This window comes from Wyeomyia smithii, chromosome 2 (assembly GCF_029784165.1).
Source record: "Wyeomyia smithii strain HCP4-BCI-WySm-NY-G18 chromosome 2, ASM2978416v1, whole genome shotgun sequence".
Taxonomy (NCBI): Eukaryota; Metazoa; Arthropoda; class Insecta; order Diptera; family Culicidae; genus Wyeomyia; species Wyeomyia smithii.
Genome location: NC_073695.1, coordinates 118838311 through 118850470, shown reverse-complemented (window position 1 = coordinate 118850470; position 12160 = coordinate 118838311). Strand labels below are relative to the sequence as shown.

General features: G+C 45.4%; 1 protein-coding gene across 1 annotated transcript in view; it reads left to right on the top strand.

Moving 5' to 3' along the window:
• Positions 1 to 2453: 2453 nt before the first annotated feature.
• LOC129719847 (uncharacterized) overlaps positions 2454 to 12160 on the top strand; it is a 12898-nt gene continuing 3191 nt past the window's right edge. Inside the window, exon 1 of the mRNA XM_055671255.1 lies at positions 2454 to 2486. Within this exon, the coding sequence (XP_055527230.1) occupies positions 2454 to 2486 (33 nt within the window). The remainder of the gene's footprint in view (positions 2487 to 12160) is intronic.

Genomic DNA, 12160 nt, shown 5'->3' with positions numbered 1-12160 from the left:
ATGAAAAAAGAAACCCGGATTCGAAAGGCTGGGAAAATAGCTGAAAAAGCGGTTGCTATAGTTACGGAGTCCGATGTGGTGCGCCAGCTGTTTATTTCGTCGGCACCTAATTACAATCGTCTTCATAATGTAGGTACTGTTTGTTAGGAACCTGATATTGTGGCGCCAGCACTAAATTAAAGTTCGGAAGTCGGACTTCCGACTTCCGAACTTTCTTCCGACTTTACAAACACATAGAGCAACTGCGTGTTCACACAACATGAACTGCGGGAATGAATTCAATGTATTTGTTTTTGTAAGTCGGACTGACAGCGCAGTGGCGGCTGAGATGGTTGCAGTGTTGCGAGAACAACAAAAATAAGCATCGGAAGTGTGCCTGACTGCCAGTTTATCAGCGACGTTTTGATAAGTTTTATTTAAATGCACAATATGATTGTATAACAACTCCTCGAAAACTATTCCCAAGAAAATAAAACACCGAAGCTTTTTCCCCAGAAAACAAAATCCCAGAATGTACCAATCACCAGAAAACTGCTACCCAGAAAGTACCCAGAAAGTTATTATCCGGAATGAACCAATGCCCAGAAAACTATTTCCCAGAAAATACCGTTTTTTTCAGAAAACTGTTATCCTAAAACGAAGAAATATGCATTTTAATTTTTTTAACATGGAAAATCTGTTAGAACTGAGTTTTTGTATAATGTATAACGATTCTATCATTTGAATCAACTTATTGTCAACTAATACACTAGTTCTTTCATGGAGTAAATAAGTAAGCGCTTGACACCAGGCCATAGTCATAAAATCAGAGAACTTTCAGTAATCGTTTTTGGCTGAAGAAACATCACAAGTCGACACAGCCTCCAGGGGGTACGCGAAATAAAAATCAATAACGGCGGAGGAAGCAATTTTTCGTTATATTATTTAATTTGTTATTCAATCTTGCTCTTAAAACATGGCTGTTGCAATTTAACAAACCATAGTTCAATTTAAAACCTGAACTAGACTACATAACGCGATCTACCTCTACTCTCACCCTCTCTGCGAAAACAAACCAAGCCAGAGGCTACAATTGATTTGGAAAGTGTGGCCAAGAGGTACGCGGTAAAAAAAAAATTAAGAACCGCTGCACTAGTATATATTAAACGAGTGAAAGGGAACCCGGTTACAATTCCGGAGCTTGTTGAGTATACGTTTGCATTGGCGTGCACACTGGAAACTGTAGCGCCTTTGTAATCATGGCAACATGAATCCTTTCCTCCGATAAGCCAACAAGAGATATCGGAAGAGTTTTCTTTTCTGTTTAACAGTTATACTAGCCATGGAAGTCTTTCATAGAGAGATATGGTTGGACAGGCTGGTAGAGCATGGTATTAAAATGCTGTGTCGATATTCTCTTCTTAAACCTTGAAAATCAAAGACTAGGGCACGCAAACTCTCAACAGCTTGTACCGAATCCGCAGCAGGTCTCCAAGGTTTAGAGTCTCTAGTCGATAGGCTACGAGGCTGCCGGGTCGCGGGTCTGCGCGTGCTCCCAGTTCATGCGGGTGTTGCGCCGTGGGCTTGCCAGCGCTTCTGCCTCAACGCACTCCGGGGCGTTCGGCCGTGTGGTTTTGTGGGCCGCCCGTTCATCCGTTCGCGCGGGCGTGCGGTGTGCTCGCTCGCCCGTCGTGCCAGAGTTCATACGCTTTCCGGCTTGGGCTGCAGTCATCGATAAACAGTCAATTCAGAACTGGCACGGCTGAGGGAATCCGACTATCTAATTAAAACAAAGTGGCGGAATACCGATCGTTAATTGTGTTGTTTTGCAAAAACCTAAAGCTTGATATGTTAAAGCAAGGTTTCGCTACCGTTTTTAAATAAGCCTATGTCTCTGGAAAGGTACGGGTCTACTACGAAAGGCTGAAATCACGAAAGGCTAAAAACTACAAAAGGCAGAAAAACACGAAAGGCTGAATCACAAAAGGCTGAAAATTCAAAAAGCTTCTTATTTCGGTTTCATAGTTTGTGTGAATTATTTGTATTGACTATCAGACTGTCGCCAACGTCGGTATATTTTCATGCGATGTTTACCGCCGAAAATCTTCCGGTCTATGAAATAGCCCAATTTCTGCATGTAAATATAAGTTTATATTAAAAACTATATATAATGCAACACACTCGTGGCCTTTGGCCAACTCGATTGTCCGGGGTGAATGCTGTCCCTACTCGCTACCACTCGTTCGGACGTAAGCTAGGGGATCACCCCTATGTTTGGAATAGACCTAGGAAATCCAACAGATCAGTTGTTTGAGTGCACGTGGCCGCCGCTTCCGACGGCGGGTCGGCGGCCGGCTCGGGCTGCGGGAGCAGTGCCGGCCTTGGGGGCCGCCACAGTCCCTTGCCCTCGATCATGCGGCAGAGCCGCATCAGGTATAATACCTATGGATACGAGAATACGAATACCTATGGGTATGGTATACGAAGTGGTAGATTGTCTAGGGGTGGTGAGGTTTGGAGACTAGGCCGTCGATTAAACGCAGAACCGCATTGGTATGGTTTTCAATCAGTATGTTCAACGAAAAAAACTTATTATTTTACACTTTTGTGGCAGGTTTCCACTTCTCCCTTAATCTATTCCATTGCCATTAATTCTTTATTTGTCTCAAAAGCATGTTACTAGAACAGATTATTTTTTGGTTTATCAAGGTGCGACCAAAAAAATTATACTTTGTCACCTTAGGAAAATTATGAATTCAATAGAGTCCAAAATTTTCAATTCTGATTCAAATTACAAAACTTTCAGCCTTTCGCACATTCAGCCTTTTGTGAATTCAGCATTTTGTGCATCCAGCCCTTCGTTTATGATACATACTTTTCAGCCTTCGAGTTTCAGCCTTTTGAGTTTCAGCTTTCCGTTACTAACCCAAGGGTACTAACCCCACCGTTCCCCTCGATAAATCCGGAACAAATGTTCCCTACTGTCCCAAAAACTATGATAAATTTGTGATCTTTTGAAAAGGTTCGATCAATTTTCATGTTTTCGGCTCTGGAGGGGTCAGGTACGCAAGTGTTAATTGAAAATGTCAAATAATTTAGAATGTTAACAATATAATAACTGAATACTAATGTTTTTTTTTTTTCTGATTACGGTGATGCTGGAGAATAGTTTTCTGGGCATTGGTGCATTCTGGGAATCGGTTTTCTGGTAACTAGTACTTTCAGGGGTTTAGGATTCTGGTAACTAGTATATTCGGGGATTTGGTATTCTGGAGAATGGTTCATTCTGCGGAAAATCCTTCGATACTTTATTTTCTGGGGAATGGTTTTCTAGGAAAAGTCGGACAACCGCACAATATACAGTCTGCTATCGTTGAATAGGCTGCTGAGAGCGAGTGTGCACGCTGAATTCAAACTGCATCGTGAAATTTAGATAAAGGATGGTAAAACTATTAGAATTGCAAAATCAAAAGATGTTCTCTTCCACCTCCGGATGAATCGTACACATATTGGGCTGGCTTTGACAGACGACAGTACTGAAGACCCACAGCTTTGCCATAAGCGGTATGAGCACCTCATATTCAAGAACGTGCCTAAACTGAAGAATTTGAAGATGGTTGACTTGACGACGTTCATGGTGCCAAAAAATTCTGTTATGTATGTGCTGAAGCTAACTGGCTGAGGCCGTTCATGGCAAGACAACAGACCGAAAACACAGAGACCACAGGAACGTTTGCACCGCACACTGTTTCCAAAGCTGCAAAAACGTGATCGAAATTATTTCGAGCCGAAACACTTGATTTTAGTGCCTTCAGTAAAGTTTTTCCATTAATTATTCTTCATGTTATAGAAGTCACAGTTTTGTGATTAATCCACTTAACAGTGAAAAGCGAATTTCACTTTTTTTTTCATTTTTGCATATAAAAATTCATCGTGTTAGGCAAAGTTGTAGCACATTTCATAAGAAAAAACTTTGTCAAAGACACTATACAGTGCTTTTTCGCTTTTATCAACAGTCGTTTTTATCACTACTCGCCAAATTCACGCTCGATTTTCTCACGGCTTTTTTTTCGTTTTTATCACGTTTTTTTAAAAAAAAACTTTAAATCAAGGATAATGTACTTACAGTTGTAGAAAATGTATTCGAAACATCATTTTCACTTGTGCCTTGTGTCCTTGCATGTGTATACTTATGTACTCAATTTATTTGATCAATTTTCTGAGGCGACCAAGTTTCATATCTGTTACAAATAATTTGTGTCATAATTTTGAGAAAATGAACCGTGAAATACGTATTTCATTAACTTTGAAGCAAAAATTACGTATTATTCGAGCAGTTGAGAAAAAAGATCTGTTAACAACTCAAATAGCCCTACAGTGTGGTCCTCATAGAGCGTGGATTTGAAAATTATAAAATCTAGCGGTTCCACAATTTCACATAAACAAGCATTAGACTTTGCCAGCTATGCTAAAGAATGGACAGTACAAATCATATTGATATTGCATGTATAATAGCCGTGAGAAAGTTCGCGAAAATGCAATGGAGAAAAATATCATAAGCTAACCCTTTCTTGTTTATTTATTTGTATCTTGAACTTTATTTCATTCAACTATGAAAGTGCATCTTTTTAATCAAAATATCATAAATTTCAATTGAATCCAACACAACAAAGTCATTTTTTATCATTTCGCTAAATTCACGGTTTCGCCAAATTTACTGTAAATTTTTTTTGACCGTGATAAAATCGAAAAAGCACTGTACTTCTATCTGTCTATTTAAATGGACTTATGTGGAGTTTTCTACATGTTGCCACTAAAAATCAGTTTTTTCAACATACTTTGCGATTGGAGTGCGAAAATGAAACCTTCTTCACACTCCTGCCGGAGCACGAGTAGCATGCTATGTTTTTCAAATCATATTCGCACATTTTGGTGTAGTTCTTGATAGCTCACGGCTCCAGCCGAAACGCGACTAGCTAACGCAACCCTCCGGTTACTCTTTTATTTTCAACACTCCGACGTGATATTCATCACGCCGGAGTGCACCTATATGAGCGAACACCAGGAGTGAGTCGATTGCTATGATTCAATTTGGGCACAAATGTAATGAACCACATGTATAATACAATGCACCTATGTTATCATACGATAGTTTGCGCCAAATGCCGCGTATAAGGTATCTCTTTTTCAATGAAAAGTCGCTCTTTTGCTTAGAAAAAATCGAAAGTCCCCAGTTTTTTTGAACTACAGTTATGTTAATGACAAATCAAACAAAGTCTGATATGCATGTTAGAAACAGCATTGCAGCTGTTTACAGCACTGTAATGCAAAACCTGCCAAAAAGCGACCGCTATCGATGTAGTGCGATTCCTTACCAGATAGAAAATCGCATCACCTCGGCAGCGGTGCAAGTATTCGCATTAGAATGCTATAGGAAACCTGACTGAGAAACCGCAGCCGGAATAGCTCCCTCCACACAGTACCAAAAATTGAAATTTATAACTAATACAAATGCAGGGGACCAATACAAAAACAGTCGAGGTGGCATCCAGCGGTCTCCGCAGAAGAAGGCGGAGACGGATGCGGCGAAGTCTGGAGGTGGAAAAACGGCGAATCTATCGGTGTCCACACCAGACATCTCGGTATACGGTCCCTTGCTAGTCAAGGCCGTCGAAAGGTGTATGGACACACGGCCAAGAGTGGCGGCGCTGTCTGAATAACTCGATGCCATAATCGAGTTCTTGGCGAACAGGCGAAACATCGCTGGCGACCTGAAGCAGAGCCTCCTCCTGCTTCGGAGCACCATTGATGAAGCCAGAAAGGAGCACGAAGAACTCGTAGCTCGGGTGAAGGCGGCCGAGAAAGCGGCCAGGACCGGGAGGGCGACTGCATCTAAAGAGGTGCAGACAGACGCCCCCTCGTTCGCGTCGGTCTGCTCCACGGGGCAGGTCGCTAAGCGAACGAGGCAGTCCCCGGGGGAAACGACCCCCGGGAACACCAAGAAACGATTGGTCGTGCTACTCCCACGGGAACACACGCCAACCGGTTCAAGGTCCACCGCGGAAAAGGCACAGGTGGAGGCTACGGGCAACCCTTGGACTACCGTAGAGGGTAGGAAGCGTCGGGAAGGTGCGACGCGACATGATGGCGGAGCGGTCAGAGGACCAAAAAAGGTCAAAAAGGCGCGGAGTAGGGGTGATGCCCTCATACTCAAGACGGATGGGTCGAAGTACTCAGAAGTCTTGAAGAAGATGAGGGGGGAAACCCAGCTCAAGGATCTGGGGGCGGATGTGCGGAGTATCCGCCGATCTCGCACTGGCGAGATGATACTTGAGCTCCGGAAGGACGCCAAGAACAAGGGGGCTACCTACAAAACGGTAGCTGAAAAGGTCCTAGGGAAGGAGGTGTAAGTGCGGGCACTCACCTCAGAAGTGACTCTCCAGCTTAAAAACCTGGACGAAATCACTGAGGAGTGCGACATTGCACAAGCCCTAAAAGCGAAGTGCGGGGTGGAGGTGGCTAAGGAGTCAATCCGCCTCCGCAAAGGTCCGGCGGGGACCCAGATAGCTACCTTCCGACTACCGTCGGCGGACGCTAACCTGGCCCTGAAAGAGGGCAAGTTGAAGGTCGGCTGGTCTGTATGTCCTCTGGGCATACTACAGCAACCAGACATTTGCTTCCGGTGCTTTGAGGGCGGACATAAGTCCTGGACCTGCAAGGGGCCCGATAGGAGCCAGCTGTGCAGGCGATGTGGAGGTGCAGGCCATAAAGCAAAGGACTGTGTGGAGTCTCCCAAGTGCATGGTATGTTCCGGGAAACGGGACGCCAAACACTTTATGGGAGGCCCCAGGTGCCCAGCCGGTAAGCCGGCTGCGAAACCACGGGCGTAAGGGTGACGCAACTGAACCTGAACCATTGCTTCGCGGCTCAGCAGCTGCTACACCAAGCAGCCACTGAGTCGTTGTCGGGCCTCGCCGTCATATCGGATCCCTACCGCATCCCTCCCGGAAACGGTAACTGGGTTGCGGATAGGTCCAGTTTGGCGGCCATATGTACGACGAGCAAGTTCCCGGTTCAGGAGGTTGTCTCAACCTCAGAAGAAGGGTACGTAGTTGCTAAGGTAAACGGAGTGTTCTACTGCAGTTGCTATGCTCCACCACGTTGGTCTACCGAAAGGTTCACCCAGATGGTCGACCTCCTATCCATGGAGCTAACGGGCCTAACGCCGTTGGTGGTGGCGGGCGACTTCAACGCTTGGGCTGTTGAGTGGGGAAGTCGCTTCACGAACCAGAGGGGCCAGATCCTGTTGGGGACTTTTGCAAAGCTCAACCTAGATCTGGCCAACGTTGGGAACAAAAGTACATTTAGCAGAAATGGTGCGGAGTCGATCATCGACGTGACGTTCTCCAGCCCAGGACTGATCAAGAACTGGAGGGTAGACGATGGCTACACTAATAGCGACCACCAGGCGGTCTGTCATAGTGTAGACAACAACGAGAGGCGGCAAGCGACGGGTAGAGCCAACACTCCGACCGTTCGCGGGTGGAAGACATCGCACTTTGATGCCGAGGTATTCGAAGAGGCAATGAGAAGGGAGCGCGAGGGGGGCAGTTGGCTCCGCCCGACTGCTGACCAACTAGTTGCTATGCTATCGCGGGCGTGCGACGCCACCATGCCTAGGACTCGCCAACCTAGGAATGGAAAGCCACCGGTTTACTGGTGGACGGACGCGATAGCCGACCTTCGCAGTGCGTGCCTCCGTGCAAGACGGAGGATGCAGCGTGCGCGAAACGAAGAAGAGAGGACAGAGCGCCGCGCAGCATTCAGTTCGGCAAGATCGATGCTAAAGAGTGCGATAAAGGCCAGCAAGAGGGCCTGCTTCGATAGGCTATGTGCGAGTGCCAATACAAATCCGTGGGGTGACGCCTACAGGATCGTAATGGCCAAGACTAAAGGCGCGCTGGCGCCTGCAGAGCGATCACCAGCGATGCTGGAGCGTATCATCGAGGGACTCTTTCCACGCCACGAGCCAAGTCCTTGGCCTCCGGCAGTCGAGTCTCACGTCCGACGTTCCAGTATCTCAGACATAGACCAGAGATGGTCGGCCAACCTGCCGAGCATCCAATCCGTGAGCGACAACAGCCGTGTCGAGGCAGGGGAGGAGGCAAGGGTTACGAATGAGGAACTCATCGTGATCGCCAAATCCCTAAAGGTGAGCAAGGCACCGGGACCGGATGGTATCCCTAACCTGGCGATCAGGCTGGCGATAAAAACGGCCCCCGGGCTGTTCAGGGCAGTCATGCAGAGGTGCCTGGATGACTGCCTCTTTCCGGACAGGTGGAAGCGGCAGAGACTGGTCTTATTGCCGAAGGCTGGGAAACCGCCAGGGGACCCATCGGCATATAGGCCTATCTGCCTGCTGGACACCGCGGGCAAGGTGCTTGAGAGGATCATCCTCAACAGACTGGTGAGGTACACGGAGGGTGTACACGGTCTGGCAAGTAACCAGTTCGGCTTCCGGAAGGGCAGGTCCACGCTGGACGCAATCTCTTCCGTCATCAAGACGGCGGAGGTAGCAATCCAGCGCAAGAGAAGGGGAATACGCTACTGCGCAATCGTCACGCTCGACGTGAAGAATGCGTTCAATAGTGCCAGTTGGGACTCCATAGCGCTCGCGCTCAGGAGCATCCATGTACCGGTGTCGCTGTACAAGATTCTGGAAAATTCTGGAAAATTCTGGAGTACTTGTTTACGACACGGAGGAGGGTCAGAAGTGCGTCCCAATTACCGCAGGAGTTCCGCAAGGTTCTATCCTGGGCCCGGTGTTGTGGAATGTCATGTATGACGGAGTGTTGAAACTCAAGTTCCCTGTAGGGGTTGTGATCGTCGGCTTTGCAGACGACATAACGCTGGAGGTTTACGGCGAGTCTATCAAGGAGGTCGAGTTGACGGCCGCGCACTGTATACGCAAGGTCGAGGACTGGATGCGCTCAAGGAAACTGGAGCTCGCGCATCATAAGACGGAGGTCACGGTTGTGAACAACCGTAAATCGGAGCAACAGGCGGTGGTCAGAGTCGGAGACTGCACCATCACCTCGAAGCGATCCCTGAAGCTCTTGGGGGTTATGGTGGACGACAAGCTCACGTTCGGGAGTCACGTCGACTATGCCTGTAAGAGGGCCTCATCGGCTATTGCAGCACTATCTCGTATGATGTCCAATAGCTCAGCGGTTTATGGCAGCAAGCGAAGACTTCTTGCCAGCGTGGTTTCGTCCATACTTAGGTATGGTGGGCCAGTGTGGTCCAGAGCGCTAGGTACTAACAGTTACCGTGGTAAACTGGAAAGTACCTACAAGCTCATGTGCCTGAGAGTTGCGAGTGCGTATCGTACGGTGTCATACGATGCAATCTGTGTCTTGTCCGGCATGATGCCTATCAGCATCGCCATCAAGGAGGACAGAGAGTGTTTCGACCAACGTGACACAAGGGGCATACGAGGTACCAGAAGGTCATTCTCGATGCTCCGCTGGCAGCGGAATTCGTCCAACTCCACAAAGGGCAGATGGACGCACCGACTCATACCGGAGATATCCGGCTGGGTCGGGAGACGACATGGTGAAGTGAACTTCCCCCTGACACAAATCCTGTCAGGCCATGGTTGTTTCAGGCAATATCTGCACAGGTTCGGACACGCGGTGTCCCCCAGTGATATAAACTTAAAACTTTGAGCATGCATGCAAATTAACAAAAGGTGCATTTACATTGCATGTGAATATAATGCCACACGTTATATTACATGGTTTTTAATGCTCCATTTATGTGCATTTAAACAAATGTAATTTTTTACTGTGCATACCATACATGAATTTTTCAAACAGATAGAGTGGTGATTGTTTATATTAATAGCAAATTTCAGAAAATATTCTCCACGTTTTTGCACAGTGGTAGAAATTATTTTGGTTTATTTCATCGGCATATCAACAAGAACACAGGTTTTGGAAATATTTAATATATTCGTACATATTTACTTTGCGATATTGCCTTTTACCTGTTTAACGTGGAAATGCACGATATTAAGTCATATAATATTTATATTGAGGCCCCGATTGTACCAAATGTGCTTGGTGTTAAATGGAAAACGAAGTTTGAATGTATATGAAAAATTCCATTAAGATGACCCAATTTGAATATTTTTTTTAAATTGTTTTTTTTTTTTACTGGCTGAATCTTGCCACTTACAGACATGTATTTGCATTTTTAGTTTGCAGGGAAAAACAGATAGTATTGAGCCTAAATTGCTTCTTTAACCTTCCTAACAAGTAGCGAACCTATACATTAGAGAAATGACAAGACACACACCGTTAAGGCAACTGTCAACATCAAAACGGATAACGGCAATGCAAATTTATACAGCTCGCCCGTTTTGATGTTGACAGTTGCCTTAACGGTGAGTGTCTTGTCATTTCTCTAATGTATAGGTTCGCTACTAACAAGTGAAGAGACTCACCTTTCGAAAAAAAATCGAGCCTGTGTCGATGGTTGTGGGGTGGCGTTATCCACTCACAACCAACCCAACTGGTCTAGATTCAATCCTAGCCGACACCGGGAGATTTTCTGAGGCGAAAAATCTCCGGGATCACGCCTTTCATCGCATGAGGAAGTGAAGCCGTTGGCGCCGGTCCGTTAATTATAACGGGTCGTGAGTTAGGGTCCTGGGTGGAGTCGCCTTCCTGGGCGTCGGTGATTGGCACAACAACAAAGGCGGAACTAAACCGACGGAAAACAACGAAATGACTACGTTATCTTAATTTATTGTTGCCACCAAGTTAAGAATGAAGCTTTTGCATTCACGAAATATAGAAAGTACTGAAAATTGAATAATAAAAATGTAAAAAAATTCAACGAATTTTTGGCACTCAACAAACAAAAAGATCACAGATCGCTTGGAAGGGAGGGGGGTGGTCAAAAGACCGCAAGGAGGGAGGGGGGGTACGAGGGGTTTAAAACGGGGGTAGTAGGAGGGTGGTATCCAAGACACGACCGCATAGTTGACGTAGGACTATGATAGTTTTATACTTCCATTTGAGGCTCTGTTTGATTTGAGCTCGTTTTACTTTTGGCACGGTTCGATTTTGGCACACATGTGCCAAAAACGAGCGATAATGTCAAAACACATTTCTTAGTTTTCTTGATTATTTCAACCAATTCAGGCTCAACATCCTCCAAAAGAAGGGTATTTTGGCTCTTTATGTTACCGAAGCGGATGACCGGAATCGGTAAAACGGTTCCTGAATGTGCCGGTAATATAATGATCATGATCTAAGCAGTACTAAGCCTCTAATTACTCGGGTAGTAATATCAAGTATCTAGGTCGTCAGCCTTAATTCATAAAGCGACACCTCAAACGACTTGGAACTTAAACTAGTTCATTGGTGGAAATATCTATGAAAAAAGTCATGAAAAGAGAACCGTTCATTTTTGGCATGGTTCAATCTTGACAACAGAAAAATTCTGCCGTGTCGTGTTTGGCAAAATGGAATAGGGTCTGTATTTTGATTATTTATTTTATATTCTCTTCGATATTGATGAATACCATTCGTTCTGATACAGTCAATTTTCTTCATTACGCAAAAATGCAAGCTTCTAAACAGACCTGTACAATTTAGTAGAAATTACACAATATTTATTTGTCTTGTGAAAGATGGCTCACTCTCCGATCACCAAGCGGCAAAGAAAGTTCGTGGAAAAAATTACGAGAAAGAATTACAGTTTATAAACAAAAATGTATATTCACAGAAAATTTAAAATGGACATGAGAAAATCGAAGTGTAGAGTTCAAAAATAAACAACGCGTTTTATCTGTACAACGAACCTAATTTATATACCCTGCTATCTACTTCCACCGACACGTACAGAATTTTGCTGTCCCTGGTGGCGCAGCGTATTTTGCGGCACCCGAATAATCATATTGAATTCTGATTTTTGCCACAATACGAAACAAGAAGAAGAAGAAGAAGACAATTCAAACGGCAATTCGATTGTGTTCCAGATCGCAAAACGATACCTGCGCGTTAACCCAACACGCCCCACTGTACGTCGACAGCGGCAATGTAGTCTTCACTTGGCTTGGCTGCATACAAATAAATATCGAGTTCTACTGCACTGATAGACGATGAGTGAC